We start from the raw sequence: 19,846 nt of genomic DNA, 5'->3' as shown, positions 1-19,846 counted from the left end.
TGCACTCAGGATGAATGATGATATACTTGGGCCAATACTGCAGGGAAATTGATATCCTTTGTTGTAGGTTCGTTCGAATTTATATATATTTTTCGCATCTTTAAAAAGTGCAAATCATTATCTAAGTGTATGAAGTCTCAACTTAAAGCACTTAAAGCTTTAATGGGTATTTTAACGTGTAATGCTAATTGAAGCTGACCCTAAGATTGTTTTTGGAGCATTTTTATTAGAAAACAAAGTTTTAATTATTTGAGACAGATTGATGGTGGGATTCTTGCAATGGAGGTAACACTGCTCTCTCAGTGTCATGAACACACGTGGAGAATCCAGAGACACATTTCGGACTTTCAGAGTTGAGCAGACGCCAGAAATTGATGCAAGTTGAAGCTCTCAAGTTTAAAAATATCTCCCTCTAACTCTAACATTATCCACGCATGTGTGCCAAACTACTGCACGTCACTGACTTAATATTTTTCTCTCCCATGTACTTCAGTTTGTTATTTCCTCTCTGTCCTCCCTCTCCATGTCCTCATTCTGCAGATATCTCTGACTCCAGAGCTGCAGGATGCAGATCAATACGTGTATAACTGACGATTGTTATCGTTGCTCACCCTGAATCTTGTTCTGTCTGCTTTCCTTGTTGTTAACAGGAATTTTTTTTACTCCTCAAAGTAAAATTGCACTGAATGTCCACACAGAGTATGTTAACATTAACATTCTTGTTGAGTAGAACGTGGATCTAAGATTAAGGGCAAAACAGAAAACATTCTATAAGTGGCGAGAGGATGATAACACCACCTGGTTGATAGCTCAGCTTTAACAAACAGTGTCAGCTGTGTGCATCACCAAACTTCCATGTTTGAGAACCCTAATACTACTTTTATGGTTACAGTGTTTTGTAGATGACGGATCTTACCAAAGCGGTCAGTCTTATTTCCTTGCTGAAACAGCTATGATGATGACAAGGACGGTGAGGATAATCGCTCCGGCCACCAGGAGGTAGCACTTCCTCTTCCTCAGCTGCCTCTGTGGAGAGAAAAGATTCAGTGTGTGGGGGGGGGGCATTACATAATTACGCATTGGACATTTTACACTTTCTTCCGGTCCTTCAAGTGGAAACCTGTATCTGAAAAGACAAGAATAGTGATGGTGCTTTCATTTTTTGTATAATTGGTTTCCATTAAATATTAAAGCATATGTGTTTGGTCTTAATCTCTGTTGGTTGTTTCTGTGAAACAGCAGTGATTTAAGTATCATTCGGTCCTCAGACAGCTAAACAATTAAACTCTAAATCCCCACTTTTACATTACATTACATGTCATTTAGCTGACGCTTTTGTCCAAAGCGACTTACAATTAGTACACTCAACATTTATGAGGGTCTATTTAGGGGTTCAGTATCTTGCCAAGGACACTTCGGAATCAGATGGGGAAGAGTTGGGATTGAACCGGCAACCTTCTTGTTGGAGAACGACCACTCTACCCCCTAGGACACATCGCCCCACTTTTACAAAACTGAAAGTCACTGGCATAATACATTGGCAGCCCAGTAAATGTCAAGCTACAATTTAATGACCACATAGCCACAGCAGCCCTATTATTCCCCACTAGTTGTTTTGAAATAATTCAATAAAGCCAAATAGTACATGTACCGTAAAGCAAATACAGGACAAGCAAGTCAAGTTGTGTTATATATGTGCTAATAATTTGAGTGAGCAAGAGGATGTGAATCCTATTTGATGTAATGACGTCATTGCCAATGAATGGCTTGCTTTTGAGTGATCTTACATTTAACTGAGCAGTTATAATGGGAGGAAAGTATACACTAATGGGCGTATTCAGAGGAGACCGTTTAACATCAATTAAATTATTAGCATTAACTCCCGGACAATTACATCTTCTGTAAACCATGATGTCAGGCTGGGCTGGTGGGATGGGAAAGTTAGTGTTAGACAGCCTTTTGATGAGAGAACTATGATTGCTAGGCCAGGGGGTGAGGTGGTGGTGTGGTGTTGGTGTCAGCAGTTAAAATTGTGCACAACAATGGGACTGAAGAAATAAAACACATTTGCGAGAATCTTTAAGACAATTTGAGAGATTGCTAAAAAACAACCTTTAAGAAAATCAAACCTCTGGCTCGGCATGCCACTACATCCAGCATGTATGATTAAACTGGGTGTAACCGAACAGGGCTCAGCTTGGATGTCTGGGAGCCAGTGAGTCTCTGCGGATCTGTGCTTGATATTCCTCATAAGTGATTCACCAAGCATATTACAAAGGTGTGCTATCCCTGGAGCCCATGCTGTGGTGAGCAGGTGGGCGATGCAAAGGGTGAAGTGTAGCTTGGAGTGCCGAGTTTTCACAACATTATTGGAAAGGCCTGTCTGGATTGCGTGAGTGGGGGACTGGAAGTGATGCAGAAGGGATACAGCTATAAGATGTCAGTACAGGGTAATTCAGGACTACTGGTCTCGGGGCCAAACTCAAAAAAACAACAAGACTTGGGCCATTTTTAGTTTTCTCTCTCTGTCATTCACAGACATTATACTTTAATGATTTCCTAGATAATCAATCATATGGGATATCTAACGAACTTTTCCATGATTAATTGCAAAGCCTTTTGTTGAATTTTTCAGTTTTCTGTAGTTGATGTTGAACTTGATGTTGATGTTGTATATTGTAAATTTGATTCCAATAGATTTTTCATTTATTCACAACCTTTTGTAATAAGCACTAGTGTGTAAAACATCAGAACTTTAACTTTATAAGTTATATATTGAGCATGCACATATTGTTTACTTAACACCTGCAGTAGTGCATGTTTTTAACTAACATGGTAAATACTTTTTGAAACCTTGATCCCAAACTGACGCATTAACACCTTTTGGAGTGGTTTTCATTAGTTGTCACAGCAGTGAAATGTGTTGGAAAGGTGCCAGGGAAGATGTAGGAAACTCCGACTGTCAGACTTTACAGAGGATTGACAACCACATCAAAAATTGCTTGATCAGAAATAATAATAATGTGTAAAACCTCACAATTTCCAAATTATTTCCACTGAATCAATTAATTTTATTCTCAGTGATTATAAGTCTCAAATGGTTTTCATATCTATGTTCTGTTTTATTTCTAATATGGCCTGTGGTATAATTTTGATAAATGCCTCAAACATTCCTCCACAGAGCACATGAGCTTCAGTTATGTCAATTACTTGCCATGTTTTTTTCAGAAAGAGGAAAAACTGTGGACTGTGTAAAGCAGAATTATTAAAGTAAATAGAGTGAAGAGCTGGGGTGAGGGGATATTTATATATTTCCTTGTCTCCTCAGGCGGTGACGATGTGTTGGAGCACAGAATCTATGTTGTTCTGAAATGCTTTTTCTCTCATTTTTTTCAGCCTGTTTTCTGCTACAAAGGCAGCGAGAGCAGCAGCGTTAGACCAGAGCCGAGGCTGGAGTCTTTAAATCCTGACGCGCTTCAAAGCACGGAGAGAGCAATTCATCTTCTTATCTGAGACTCAAAACAGGCTTTCTGTATGGAAGAGAGAGGGAGAGAGGAAGAGGGAGAAAAAATGCTGTCGAGTAATTTTCCGTTTAAACGTTCCACTCCACAACAATTTGCATAAGCAGCCCTGCGTCTGTGATAAGAAGATTGGTAATTTTCAAAGGCTCTGTGGGGATTGAGAATTAAAAGCCTTTCTCCGCTATCTCCCCTCTTGCAGCTGGCCACCACAGATTCCCCAGCTTCTCTCACGCATTTCCTCCTAAACTACGCCTTATAAACTTTCTCTGCCATCCTCTCCTCCTCTGTGCTCGCTCTGACAGTGCCGAGTCGTTCCCTCTCGCCATATACTGAATTCCCTCCCGCCGTCTCTCATCCATACTCCCTTCTTTCTCTATTTCTCCTGCTCGATCATCCCAGCACTGCTGTTATTTGGGGAGAACAGGGAAATAAATAAGGTAGAGGGGGAACAAAAAAGGGCTTAGTACAACAAAGGAAATGTTGCAGTATTTTTAAACCAGAATTTTCCAGATTGCAGGGTAGGCTGGGAGGTGGGACAGAGAGTCGCAGAGGAAGAGGACGATGGAAGGGATGCTCTCATCAACAGTGACTTGATCTGTAAGAGTGTTGTCCTTAGCATCAGTACTTCAGGGCCAAAAGGTGCCGGATGCTGTGAGGGAGAAAGACAGCTTCTCCTTTGCAATGATTTATTCACTGTCATTATCGACTACGAGGGGAGCCGTATTAAAGGGACATTTTGATAAGAATAATGTCCACACTCATATATATAAGCTAGTTGAATGGCATGTCTGTTATAGCCACTATCTTTAACACTACTGTTGAAGGGAACTATTACATTTCATTAAGACTTTCTTCAATGCCAGTGTTTAAAATCCTCTGTAGTGCAACGATACAAACATTGATTCTAACTCTTGTTAAAAGTAACTCCACAAAACACAATTATTGTATTTGCGCAGCTTTTCAATTGGTAAAAACAACAAAAGCCTAAGTGGGTATACCAGAAATACTAAACGTCAAGATTTCATCGGAAATATTTTAAACTTGAAGTTGAAAGGCAAATTGTGATTATATAATAACATATATGAAAACAAACTATATAAATCATGATATCCACAACAATACCTTAATGCTATTTTTTTTTTTTTTTTTGGGGAAATTCACATACTCTTTTTCAGAATTTGGGGAATTTGCATTACACTTGGATTTTAACCTTACCATGTCTTCCAAAATATATGCTACTAGTTCAAAATCTGATCAAGTTTTACTGCGATCACCTTCAAGTTAAGTTATAAAAGATATTCAGTGTAGGACAAATTTACTCAGCCAGTGAAGTACTCAAAGCTCATGAACATAGGTGCAGGTTCTCCAGCTCCTCTCGATGTCACACCAAGACAAAGGTTTTCAACATGACATGCAGTTGCTGCATCAATCTCCATTTTTTCAATTACCAGGAAAAACCCAGAGATCCTCAAAATCCCTCCACAAGGGCAATAGGGCCCTTCCACCCTGTAATTCATCTTGTCTGACAAAGAATACTGGTTTCAGGTGGTGACTCACATCCTGACTGTTCCACACTTGGCAGCCAACCAGAGTCAATGTACAGTGTAGAACACAGTCTGACAAAGCTAGCAGAACCACTCAGTGGCAGAAAGCTGAGCTGCAAAAAAGGTCATCAAAGATCTCCAGTTTCCTCTTAAAACACTGACCACTAAAATGGAATACAACAAAGTGTAAGGAAGAGCAACCAATGTCCAATAGAATAAATGCTCCCATCATGATCAGGACATATTCTGCAGTGCACCAACTGAATCTAAACTTAGCTGCCAAATCTATGTTGGTCACTTGGCCTCTGATGAGCTTTTTGTTTACACAGACTTAAAATTGGGAGTCGGTATTGGACTCTCCTGAATATTCTACTGATTCATCACTATTCAGAAATCATACTGTTCCTTTATACACCCTCATACACCTAATGTGTGGACGCACAGGGGAAACAAAAGATAAAAACAAATTTTCATCCATCCCAAAAACAAATAGTATTTTACAAATAAACTAATGATAAACCAAATTTTTTATTAAATCAATATGATTCAAAGATTAATATATTTCTATAACATGTTGGAAATTAATAGAAACAAATCTAATTCATTCAAGCTGTAGCTTTACTCATCATACAAAGGCTTTTTATTTGTTTTCTTCTTCAGTTCTAACTCTAACGTAATGGCATGTTCCTTTCTTCACATCAACTTTGCAACACAAAGAGGTAATTGGTCTGAATGTTGAGGGTTTCACTAATCTAATAATTTAAAAAAATTACCATTCAGTTGGATAAATATGCAAAATATCAAGGAACTAAAGAAATCCTCTGGAGTTTATCTTTGTTGATTTTGTTCAGAAAAGTTTTCATTTAAATCTCCATAACAACCATTTCAAAACCATTTGAAGTGTCTCCTTTTTACATTGGTTATTTGACATTGCCCATTGCTTTCCCTCTCTTCTTTGTTGAAGATATCCTTCACATGCATATGAAGATCAGCACTGTAGGTCAAGAGAAAGAGAGAGCGAGAGAAAAGAAGAGCATTCATGGCTTGTTCATTTTTGCGATGTTCAGTATTTCTGATGCTACCAACGACTTCCCACAGCCGAACACCATTTCAAATATCTATTTTTTTCTGCAAGGGGAAAAAAACCCTGCATTTGAAACATTTCAGCTGAAAGTACTGTCACAAAAACCAACAATCAATCTCATCTTTACCTTCCTTTCATGGACAACACAACCTTAAAGTGCCTCGGGAGAAAAGCTTAGCTTGAGTGATATGAGAAATAGCCTAATAATAATGAACAATAATGAAATGCATGATAATGGCAATAATAGAACTCGCCCTTAGTGCATCTGGTTAGGAAAATTGGAGGTCCATAAAATAAATAGTGTTTACAGCAAAACTGCCTCACTTGTAATCGGCTTATATGCAATTTACATAAAACTCAGAGTCTTATGCAGTCACCCTGATTATGATATTTAAGAGGAGCAGCAAATAAACACAGACAATCCTGTCATCCTAGGTCGGCGCCCTGTGACAACCATTGTCAATAATGGAACAGAAACACTGGCCAGCGAAAATGGATTTGTACCATTTGTAAGGTTAGTTTTGCCTTTTGTTTTGAACAGCTAACCAGACAGTCGTTATCTACCTTCGACATGTTGGACATTCCTATCTCTCCCCCACTCCATTTTTTGCCAACTTCAGGAGACCCACCAGGCAAAGAGCAGTTGCATAATTGTGATGGTTCACGCTAGAATGCTCTCGAGTGTATTACCTGGCATACAGAATTGTACTGAGCCATAATCAAAATCATCTGACTGTTCTTTGATGATCACGCGCACACACACGCACACGCACTCACACATAGACACAAACCACTGGCTGAGACAACTGACTGTGGTGGCATTCGAAATGTTGGGGACCACTATACTCCTCAGACACAGCTGCCCCGGCAGTCTTGGTGCCCACCGCCTTTATCAGTGGTTCAACAGCTCAGGACAACTGTGGTCTGGGCTGTCAGGAAACTCCAGAGGCGAAAAGCCTGCACTCCATTCAGCATTTCTGTGCTATCACTGGAGTCGCAGCTCATGGCTAGACAATCTAGATAATTTTAACAAGCTAGTTGATGTGTTTGCGTGTGTGGGAGATGGGGAGACATAGGCGTGTCTCCACCCTGCCTCACATCACTGCATTCTAAAGGCATTTTTTTTCATATACAGAGATAAACAGTTTACCCATAACTAAGAGATGGATTTACACTTAAAAATCAAACCGTTACCAGCTTTAACAAAGTGCGGCTGAGTTTCAGGAGGCTAATATGTGAAGGAGTCTCTTGTTGCTGCGGAGGAGTTGCTAGAACCACACTAAGTAAAAAGCTGTGAGTTTTACTCAAAGATACTGTTGTACATCCAAGTACTGATATGACATAAGATATTGAAAAAACACTGAAGGACATTTCCGGTTTCAGTCCATGTCCTACACTTCAACCAAAGCCATCATAAATACTCTCCAAGTAGCCATCTTGTGAATGCATGTGTGATCACTGCTGGGCTGGATACGAAGGGCAAGTAATGTCTTTGCATGCAATGCATAACGTACCAGGAGTGAGGATTTGTTTGAACGTTGGTTTAGCTTAACCAGTTGTTGGGAGCATCAATATTATCACCAGTATCTGACATCAGACTTTTTGCAAAAGACAAGCATTCACTGCGTTAGAAAGACAAGTGTGACGTACAGCATGGCCCAATGATTTAGTATGGCCCAAAAAGATGTTATAAAAATTGTAGATGGCCCTTGATAGGTAAAAGTATCCCAACCTTAGATAGATAAAAGAGAGATTAAAGATTTTCTGATCCACAAAGGCATCTTTATTGCTGCTACTGAGCATTAACCTTCAGCAAGAAAGGTGAACCAAGCTCAGAACAAAGCATGCTGTGTAAAATCACGCCAAATTCAACAGGGGAAGCTTTAAAGCGACTTTCACATCACAACTTTGTTTGTGTATGTATAAGTCAGTGCAGGACTCAAACGGACTGGGCCACCAGCAGTGTGGCATAACCTGGCTTTCTACTACAGCTGTCACAGAGTCACTGTTGTGGCTTTGAAGCTGGCAGACAATTGCTTCCAAATTTTGCAAACAATTTCTGTGGTTTCTTTGTAGTCAAGGGATAGTCACTCCAAAACTCAAGGATTTACCAATCAACAGCACATTTACCATTTGTCCACGAGAGATGATCATTCTATCCTATTACATGTCAGAAATGCCAATTAAGGCAGATTTTTTTAGAAACTGCTGTTACTACCATTCACATATATTGATACATAGTTAATCTGCTATCCAATCATTCCTGTGAGGTTTGTCTCCAAACTTTGTTGTTTAAACCTCATTTCTGTTGTGCCTCACTTTCCATGAATCACTTTTTGATGGTCCCTGGTATTCGTTTTTTTCTTAGTCTCTGATTAAGGCTTTTGTTTTAATCAGTTTTATGTATGAGGCAATACTAATTGTCTTTTTGTCTAATGCAATAGTTTTTTCAATTTTTTATCTTGATTTATTTTTCTCATCAAGAGCACTCTTCACTGGTGCAAATGTTAACTCTAGTTTAGGTTAAATTTGTGTTACTTCTTATAGCATGCTAAACATCTAGTCCTAGTCACTTTCTGATACCCTGTCTCTGGATTTTCCACAGAATAATAGATGCATTATTACATCTCAAAATGTCTGAAAATAACACTGGCGAGTTGTGGTTGGGTCAGACAGTTGCTTTATGTGCGAGTCAATGGACAAATCTAAGGTTCCTTACATTAGAAATGGAGGTGAAGGTAATCAAAATTAACAAAGTGATCAGATCATCATTTTTTTGTCAGTTTGTATTTAAGGGACAATTATAAGAGGTAAACAGGTAATCAAAGACATTAATAAAGCTTGAATACCTGATTAGATCAGTTAAAGAGTTAGTTAATCTGGGTTTGTAGATAAATTGGCCATCACTGAGTGTCATCAGTGTCTGACTGGATGCTTCCTGATAATATTGCCTAAATCATACATGAGGTGAAACCTATCGGTCCAAGCACAGATCCCTGTGCAACTCCACAACAAACATTAGAGTGCATGGCAGTCGCTAACAGGAAAAACTGGAATCTATCAAATGGGGTGACTTAAACCTGCCGACTGTTCCCTTAATCAAAACAACAAGCCTCTGATTAACAGTGAAGACAGGAGACAGGTCAGTCAACTGTTGCCATTAGAAGATGGCAAATATACTGCATTCATATAGTGCCTTCCACTGTGAGTATTCCACAATGTATTTCTCAGTCACATAGTAACACACTGTTAACAGAGCATCAGGAGCAGTTAGGGGTTCAGTGACTCACTGAAGGGTACTTCAACACACACTGGAGCAGCTGGGGATGGAGCAATTCGACCCCTACCATCTTTTACCAGTGCTGTTTCTGTGCAATGATGTTCTCTGAATCCTGACTGAAAATCTTCATACACTTCTTTTCTGTGACAGTAATCACATAACTCATTTCCAACTGCCTTTTCAAGGATTTTAGAAATAAAAGGGAGGTTGGATATTGGTCTACAGTTGCGTTAAGCATCTGGGTCAAGAGTCGGCTTTTGAAGCCGAGGTTTAATAACTGAAACCTTCAAATATTTGTTTGGTAACAAAATTGAATTTGGTAACAAAGGTCACTGAAAAATAATCACACAATGTCAGATGAAATACTATTAAGTTTCAAGTTTGGATGTCATATGTCAGAGTGAGGTTGCAGTGAGGGGATTCATTTTCATGTTGACAGAAGACAATTTATTCTTTGGTGAATTAAAGACACTGCTAAGGCTGTGGGTGTCAATATCAATGTAAGAGTTGAACTCACTCAGCTTAATTACTTTATCTGTATTAAGCTCTAAGACTGAGAATTATAAAGTTCTGAGTAAAGGGCCGGTGGACAATATACCAGTAGAAATGTTTGCATTTACCATCTTGGGTCTTAGGGGACAAAGGGAAAGGCTTTAAAATTAGCATAATTTCTAAAGACACCCCACTCTATAGACACCGAGTAAACATTCAGCTCCCTTCTGGTTGTACTGTGATATTACAGGGTGCAAGGTTTCAAACAAACAGGTGATGTGACATGATCACTGATAACATTTGACATTTAATCAAAGACTCTCAGACATAAAATTAGATGAACAAGATGCAGCCAAATGTTTTCCACACTGATCTGTAAATGGTTATTCGTGTTGGAGCTATAGTGAATCTGTATACCTTTCAAACTCAAGTGTCTGAAGTCAGGGTCATACAGTGCTGCACAGGGTCTACCAATTGGTTAATATGGACACATTACTTGCTGGACATCACCACGACAGTCAGTGTTTAAAAGATGCCATACGGATAAATATATAAAATTATTGCTCAGAAGTCTGACAACCAAGTAAAGGCACCCACTGGTTTGGCCTGCACTGATGAGGAATAGCTAATAATAGGATCAAAATGTACTGGTATTCCAACAGTGCAAAGTCATGCTTCAAATTTACTCTCTTGCATCACAGCAAATTAAGTAGTTATTAAACATTCCATTATTGCTAAAGGAGGCAGAGGAGTAGCTAAACGTAAGAAACACCAAGCAAGAGAGAACAGTAGAGGGAGGAGCCATTCCAATTAAACATGAACAAGGACCATTAGGAAGAAAATGATTAGTAATATGACCACAGTTTGTTTTGCATACCCTAATTATGCCTAAATGTTTTTTTGGCGTACCATGACCAATTGAAACATGTAATAACCTGAGCTACCATTAATGTTACCAAGGCAATAAAGACCCTCTGACCTTAGGGTGTTGTCACATATAGTTCTCTTAAAATGAACCAAACTGAGTTCTCCTGAAGTGGACCAACATCAAATAGACAGTTCATTTGAAGGAAGACACAGTTCTCTTTCTGTTCACACAATACCTACTTCACAGTTACACAGATCTTTACTGCTTTGGCTTATGGGTAGTTTTCACTTGGAACAAGATAGCTGCTGCCACGTCTTATCCAAATCCATGTAGTATTTAGGTAAATTAACCCACAGCAATAGAAAAGGCCTGTTTAGACATAAGGATTATAACATTCCTAATAGGTGTGAATCTTAACCAGCCTCACGGTACGTATACAATTCACCTGCTCATTATTCAATTATCATTGCATCACATCCTCAATCTTCTATGCTATTGCACATGGCTGCTTTTTTATTAAGTAATACAACAATTCAGATAAATCTGAACTAAATCTGAAAACTCTCTGAACTGGAAAGGGCCCCCCACTCGTCAAGTGAATTAGTTATTAACTCAGCGCTGATGAACAAGTGATTCTGCTCCTCTGCTCTTTTCCAATCACTCTTGGGTGTGTGTCTGCTCGTCTCTGTTCCTCTTCACACAAACAATCACATTTCTTGAATTATTAATCGATGATCATAAATCCAGATCGTTCCGCTCACTTTAACCCTGATGTCCTTGCTGTGTGCGTCTTGTATTGTGTGTGGCAGATTTAACTGTGTGCGTACAAAACCATTGACTATTTTTTTGCAGTGAAATACGTGTGTCCTAAGTCAAGCGTGAATCAAACAAACACAAAGTAAACTTCAAATACTGTACATGTCATAATAACTTCTGATTAGTGAAGGTGTTAATTGTTTAAGTGTAAAGGGAGTACAGGTCAGCGGGGGAGTGAGCAGGAAGCAGACTGCGACACAGTAAAAGGCGACCAAACGTATAATGTGCATCTGTCCTGATGCTACATTAGTCGTAGTAATAATAATGCAGCGTTGGGACACTGCTACAAAATTAATGTAGCGGAAAACTTGAATTGATTTTGTTCGGCCACTGCATCGATGCATCACTGTTCAGGCTCATTTCAACACAATGGCAAACCTGGAGCGCTTTGTGCTCACCATGCAACAGTTAAGCGAACTGCGACGCAAACTTAAAGCAACTTAAAGCACCTTAAAGCACAATTTGCTTCAGAGGAGTCTGAGTTCCTTAGGAGTGTTTGAAAGGGACTAAGTGTATTTTAATCTATTGAACCAACTGAACACGGTATTTTGACAAATAATCAAACCTAAACAAACGTAATGCCATTTTGTAGATTATAGACCATAAACATATTTTCATATTCAATTAAAAAGATGTTGAGTTCTACCACACTAGTATTATAATGATGGTTGATACTATTTATTTGTTCCAAAGCATCCTCTCAGCTTGATTGTGTCATGTTTATTACATTTATTCACTGTTATAGTCCAATATACTCTCAGCCTCCTGGCCATTGCTCGGGCAAATGATTTGTATAGCACTTCACAGTACAGTTTTAGCCATTCATCCATTCACATGCAAATGCATTACCAAAGTGATTACGTTATTCTTTTTCATTATCTTATTTGTCAAAAGGCGAACAATTTGTATGTGTCTCTGTGTGGATGGGTCCATTCATATGTCTACACATTAATTTACAAGCTTTCTTTTATCTCTTTTTCTTTCCCTACCTCTCCCTTTGTCCCTTTCACAAACACAATAGCCAGCACTCCATATTATCTTCAATTTAGCCACACGAGAACTGTGTTAAATTGATTTTTTCTTTCACAACTGAGAGGGATGTAGTCACTCACAACGAGATCAATTTTCAGTTCTAAAGACGGATGGACCTTAAAACCTCAACAATGACATCAGCATGGAGCCCACCCCCCCTGTCAAATCAATAATTAATTCCGTTATTTTGTACTTTTTAAGGCTTCAGTTTTCCCTCACCAAATTGCTACAACATGATGGTAATTATAGGCAATCTTGAGCAGCAATCAACAATCACAGTTCATTGTGGTCCACTGAACATAGATGAGGTGATAAAACATTGCAGCAACTGGAGAAACTCGCAGCAGGGAGAGTAATCTGCCGCCAGATAATGGATTATAGATTGAATTATTTTCAATGTAAAGTGAGAAGACAAGGCGAGGCCCGAGAAGAAAATGACATCCGCTCTTAATTGACCATTGGCGAAGATGCAGCAGTGCATGTAGACCAGTGTTCAAGGCTATATCAGTGCTAAGACTTGTAAAGTGTTCTGTCGCTTTTTTTCATGCTCTTTCTTCGTTTTTATGTGATCACAATCGTGCCATTAACTTCACGCTACATTCACTTGAGATTGGGTAAATACAAGCTACTGGCTGGTAATAACTGTTCGCATCAGCCGCAAGTAGCCTTGATTATTTCGGATTTATTTTGACTTGAAATCACTAAAGCCATCAGGTCGGTACCTTGGAAACATCGTTATTCAGCCTTTTAAATCACAACAAATGCAGAATTAATTGTCATCTTCTCAAGATTTCTTATTATTTATCATCTGTTTACTGTTCATGTGTATAATTTCTACTGAAAACAACAAAACTATTTTAATAGTGATAAGATGAAGACATGTGTGAGCCTCACCATCAGGGCTACACAATATGTTCTGGCCAGTAACAGCATTAGTCCAGGAAGGTGATGGTCTTACCAGATTTGCAACATCAAGTCTGGACACTGGGAAGCTGGGCAGTGCGAATGACTGGAGGATGGCAGCAAACTTAAGCTCAGTCTTTGCTATGGCTCAAATGGCCACAGACAACCTCAGAACAGACCTCTATGGTCAGCCTCACTCTAGAATGTGTATATCTCCAGGCTTGAAGTACTAATAACTTAAATAACTATTTGTATAGCACCTTTCAATAAAAGTAACAAAGTGCTTTACAGCAAGCCCTCTAGAAGGGCCGAATTCAAGAGGCATACCTGTTCAAGTAACTGAGGTATGTGGAGCTGATGACTTACACGCAACAACATGGCTCGGTAAAATATTTCCAAGCAGTTGACATAGGCTGCAGAAGGATTCTAGCCACATCAGCAACAAGGCTGCTCCAGGAGATGGGACCCACTCACAGATGGCTAAGAGCGGCTGAAAAGAGCAGTCAGTCGCTATGGATGAAGATAAAATACTACACCTGGGCCTCAGTTAAGTGGATCCCGTCTAGGTTGTGAACCTGGAATGCTGAGGTGTGTTGATATGTACATTGAAATATCCAGGAAAGTGTTTATCTACTTGATCACCACTCCCTCGAACAACCATTCCAGTCTAAGCAGCATCTTCCTCATATGTGTGATGGGGGGGGGATTAAAGTCCCATCCCGCACAAAAGATCTGTCAAGCATCTCTTACAACCACAAAACTTCCATTTAAATTCCAGTGGCTCTGACAAATATATCAATTAGAGGTTTGTATGAAAAAAGTAGAAGAATTGTGCAGAATATAAACGTCCGTACTGATTTGCTGAAAACACCATTTGAAAACACACTGTAATTTTTGGCTTACATCGAGTAAAGCTGTGGATCAAGACATTTTCACAGAGAACACAGTTGAAGTGCCCCTCCTCTTTGGAACCATTGATGGAATCGGAAAATATAAACTAGCTGAATTTTCCACTGAACACTTCAAGTTTATTTCAGTTCATGTACAAGCAGTTAACGCAGCTGAAAAAGCTTTCATTTCAAGTTGAAAAGAGATTGTCGGAGAATGTCAAATGACATGAAGCAGAAATACCTGGCCTAAGATCCATTAGCGAGTTCATAGTTGGGATAGCCAGCTTGTTTGTTCACCTACAACCAAACATCAGGTTGATGAAGACTGGACACAAAGCAAGTGGGAGCAAAATCTCAAAATAATCCGATATCTCAATAAGGAATCACGTGTGAACAATAACTGAGTGTTAACTGCCTCTGAAGAGACAACGTGAAAGGACTTTCACTAAGGTGCTAAACATGTTTGACTGGGTTTAACTCGTCCATTCAGATTATAGTCTTAGTAAAGCTTTGTAGTTAGCTACCTAGATATAATGTGCCAATAAAGTCTTAATGGTATATCAGCACTAACTGAAGTAGACAGAGCCAATTATTTCTTTCCTGTTATTAATGACTGGGTTGATACCATTACAGGAATTTCAATCTTTAAAATCTTCCTCCATCAAAACTCCATCTCGCTTAAGCATGTCGTTATTATCTTTTACCATCACTCAAGTTATCTTATTGTTAATTTCAGCCCCCTGACTGTGTAACTTTGATTAGTTATCAGTCATTGCATTTATCTTAGTAGATGATTGCAAGTAACTTTCCGTAATTCGGAACCAGTTGTTGCCTGTATGTTCCTTTGAAGTATAAAATCAGGATCCACTGAATTGGATATCATGGCTTCTTGTATGAGAGTGATCCATTTAATTAAATTATCTAAATTTGTTTCAGTAGGAGCTCTTACCCATTTACGAGTACATATTAAATCCTGCCATAATGCCACATGTATTAGATAACGGCAGTTTCAGTTAAAGTGATGAAAGCACATGAAATGTCAGTTGAAGTGTAGGCCACAGAGGGACTGCAGAAACAGTAAAGACCCGTTGAAACTTGTTGGGCGATGCTTTGCTCATGTTCTTTGCTTTTCTTTTTTGGAGATATCTAAATGAAAAGGGAAGCAAAGAAGGTGGTACCAGCTCTCTGGAGGTTCAAAGTAGAAGCACACAGTCACTGCTGTTGCCCACATTGAGTGAAGTAACAGTAAGTTACAGTATGTGGTCAGTAATTACCTCAGAATCAGCAAGTAAAGACCGGCTGCTAGATTCAGTCCACCGAACCCAGGACTGGAACATCAGCTGTCAATGCCATTCATGTGAACCCATTGTGTTGAACGCGCTCATTCCCATGAGAATACGTTTTGTAACACGTGTCACAATCAGACCAAATTTAACATGGACAAAAAACACGCCATGTGTGGAGCCGATGAGATGAAAGGAGATATGCTTCCACCTACAGACAGAGATTTCTGGAATTTAAAAATTGATACCCCTCATACCCCTAATATGTGACATATTATTATCATCCAGCCATCCATTAGCTACCCTGCAGATCCCATTGAGGGTTAAGCTGGAGCTAATCCCTGATGACGTGAGACGTGAGAGGTCAGGTACACCAGTCAATCATGGGACTGTAACATTGTCTATTTTAAGTTGCACAAGAGTGAATACTGCACTCTCAACTTTAACTTAACGATCTTTAAATTGTGATTGTGGATATACTTAAGTTAATTCTTAATCATAATTGAAGTCTGTAGTTATCATATTAATCTGTGAATTGGATACCACATGTAAAAACGTCAATATTTTACAGGGTGAAATATTATTTTAAATAACTATATACAATTCTGCTGCTAAGGTCTGGATGCCAGATGCCAAAGGACACCTTCAGATGTTGTGTTGAATCTGGTAGCAGATGTTCTGAACATGTCGTGTTTGTATAAACTGCAAAGTCTGTATATTTTTACAGTCATCTGCTCAGGTTTGATGTGAACATGGGACTGTGTAGAATCTGTACTCGTGTGTCTTCACATCCGTTGTCCTGTCAGTCTGTCGGACTCTGTGCCTGTCTCTCTGTCTCCTCCTTTGTTGTTTTTCTCACATTCAGCCGCTCTGCAATGACAGAGGCTGCCTGGATTGGCGGAGAGCTAAATTGCTCAGTGTGAGCTCGGTCACGGCTCAGCTCCCCTTAAGATAATGAAAGGACAATTAATGGGAAAGCTGTTGCCATCCACTTATTTGTTCGCTCACTAGTGGAGCAGCAGCATGTGGAGACGGACAGAAATCACTACAGTCATCACACGCACTGGAAACTGCCCAGCAAACGTTTTCTCAATAAGTGGCTTCTGATATGATGTAGATAATCCGTGTTAATTTAGAAAAAATAATTAAATTCAATTTAAATTACATTTCCTGAACTTAAATCACACTCCTATTAAAAAAACCTTTATTTAACAGGCGGATATCACGCGTGCCAATAATCACAAACCCATCTTTTCCAAAACTTTGAAAAGACCTTGCAGATAGAGAGCTGGATGCAGCTTGGAAGCTGAACCCCATGTAGAAAAGGTATATCCTATATTGACCCAGGGACACTTGAGTCAATATATTTTTTACCATAGCCAGCGGCCTACACAGAGACACACAAAGTCCTGGCCTACCGAGATGGTCCCTGACAGAACAGCAAGATACACATATATTTCCCTGAAAAGAAAGAGCAAACACAGACCCTTGGGCATTTCATAAAGTTCCTGTGCTGTGAAGTGGAAATTCTTGTTTTCCCCTAAAACACAGAAAAAATTATCTATTTTATTTCTGGCTTTGTTTTTTTGGCCTTTAATGCGGTTCCCTCTCTAAGTCAATACACTTGTAGTATAAAGCTGCACATTTAAAACCATTATCTCAGTAGAGCTTACACTAGCCCGTGGATTTTTAAGTGTTATTTTTTGGTTTTTTGTTTTTGCGAGAGTCCCGGCAAGCATGTTATGTTCTCTTTCCCAAACTACTATTAATATAACTGAAGGCAAAAGCTAGTGAATTATGACATGAAATTACATCATCTTTGTTATTACGCTAGGGGGATGTAATAAAACTGTGAAATCTAGTTAGCAAAGTCCCTGTTTGCACGGCTGATCAAACTAAGCTTAATGCAAGTGCATTAAAATGATAAAGCTTAGCTAAATGCATTGAATTAAAAGGGAGCAAAGTGAATGCAAACTGTGGAGCACTGGGGCGGATGGGAAGGTTCAGTGTACCTGGTAATGGTTTGCCTTCGCAAGTTCCTGATTGGCTGATTCCACATTGGACGACCCAGTCTGGATGTAGTCTTCAATGCTGTCTGGGAAAATAAAACGTAAATTTGTTAATGGGCCATAATAAAAATATTAACAATTATGATCATCATCATCATTTCAGGGTATTCATGAAAGAAAAGTGGAGAAGAATGGTTTGAATGGCCTATGAAGACGCAGAACTCGAGACATTTGAAACTTCCTGGCTGGTAAACTCAGATCTTTCAGAATCTGTGCCTCCAGCTTGTAATGCAGACTTCCTGTTTGACAAAGACACTTGCTGTCAACTTCCCTTGACAAACATCTGCCCAGCATTCGCTCGGTGACGACAGGTGGAGCAGGGCTTTGTCCAGCGGAACCTTGCAGTCGCGTTGATTGTGTAGAAATATAAAACATGACAGTTTTGGGGGAATTTATGCAATTTACATATTTATTTGCAGGTTCAACAATCTGACAGTGTGTTCATCCAATGATTTTTAGAATTTTGGCCAGCTCGTTTCAAAGGCACTGATTTATTGTTCTCTTCATGAAAAATATGTAAAATATAAATATGAAATGTATGTGTGCTTGGTTCTACACAATCAGAACCTCATCCTCGCTGTGCCACAGGAGCCGCAATGCTCAGAACCTGCTCTCAAAAGAAACCAAAGGAAAAAATATAAAAAAAGGAGAAAAATCTCAGTATTTGATTTATACTTTTTATCTAATTTAAGTGCACTTGTTTCACATCAGTTTAGTGAGAGTCTGCTTTTTACTGTCATTTATGGTTTTGTTTCTCTCTCCTCTGCTTTCTGTCTTTCTCAGCCCCGTCCCCTCCCCACACACAAGGCAGAGCAGACAGGTTGACAACTTGTTAAAGCTTTACAACAAGTTTTATAAATCCCTCTGAAACCGGATGAACAGATGTTGACCTGAAATGTCTGAATCTCAGGACTAAATATCAGAGTCTCTTAAACTCGCTATCTGGCGACAGTGGAAATTATTTGAGTGGCTCTGCTGCTGATGGCCGGGAACCTAGTCTGAGCCAGGACACAACATTCAGAGTAGGACAACATAAAGACTGCTTCCTTCTTGCTGGATAGATCAACCACATGCTGACTACAGTGTAGTACTCATCACTCAGACATGAGATTGATAACGAGTTGCTGTTAATTATGTAACCAAAACTGAGCCTGTAAGCTGGATGTATCTTTCTTTAATCCGTGTTTCCTTTGGAAGAAGGACATATTGATAAACATTGTGTATATAGTATAATAAGGGATTGTTTCGATATACTACATTGTAAAATACAAGAACATTTATATTGATACATTTTTATGTTTAAAAAGGTAGGATCAAATAAAAGGAGAGCAACATTTTAATATTTATTTTCCAAATATAACACCCTCAGATCTCCAGAAAACAAAAACAATAAAGTATCTGTTGTTCAACTTGTGAGACCTGCTGAGAACTGAATGCCTATCACTGGAAGGTACACAGCTAAACTGGAGACTACAAAAGATTTAAATGATTACTGAGAAACGTCTAAAAACCAGCTTGACTGCATTTTTGTTCAGGTTAATCAACAATGACCAGATCTCTGAGGTGTATCGTTCGTGAACATTTACAAATATTAGACTGTTAAGAGTCCCTAACCCTGTTCCTGATTGAAGTGGTTTTATCCATAGAATTTCTGTAAAAAAAAACAGTAAGATAATGAGGCTTTTAAATGTGATCCATATAGGATAAACTTAGTAAGGCTGATGAAATAAAGTGTGCTAATAGCAACGTTGCATTTTAAGTACAATTTCCCAGTAATTGTTTAACTTGATCACAATATGAAAATCCCCAAGTTTCTTACCATCTACGGCATAGATTGGTCAAAGGTCAAGGTGACTGTGTTGTATCTACTTCCCCTATACTGACACCCATTTGAAAGGTGGATTTACCTGACTGAATATCCACAATGTTGATCATCCTGCTCAAGCAACTGGGAACATAAATATTGACCAAATAGTGGTCACATTGTAAAGATGGTTAGAACTCCAACATCTTGCATTCAACCCTCTTACTGAACATCATTCACCAACTGTTCAGTGCTTTTTC

At 39.0% G+C, this 19,846-nt stretch overlaps 1 protein-coding gene across 1 annotated transcript in view; it reads right to left on the bottom strand.

Annotated features, from left to right (window-relative positions):
* tsnare1 (T-SNARE Domain Containing 1) overlaps nucleotides 1-19,846 on the bottom strand; it is a 127,116-nt gene that overhangs the window by 13,819 nt on the left and 93,451 nt on the right. Inside the window, exons 10-11 of the mRNA XM_062398491.1 lie at nucleotides 17,726-17,808; nucleotides 917-1,026 (exon numbers count right to left, since the gene is read on the bottom strand). Coding sequence (XP_062254475.1) covers nucleotides 931-1,026; nucleotides 17,726-17,808 — 179 coding nt within the window. The 3' untranslated portion in view covers nucleotides 917-930. The remainder of the gene's footprint in view (nucleotides 1-916; nucleotides 1,027-17,725; nucleotides 17,809-19,846) is intronic.

The sequence above is a fragment of the Platichthys flesus genome, chromosome 11 (assembly GCF_949316205.1).
Source record: "Platichthys flesus chromosome 11, fPlaFle2.1, whole genome shotgun sequence".
Classification (NCBI taxonomy): domain Eukaryota; kingdom Metazoa; phylum Chordata; class Actinopteri; order Pleuronectiformes; family Pleuronectidae; genus Platichthys; species Platichthys flesus.
This window is presented reverse-complemented; position numbering and strand designations above follow the sequence as displayed.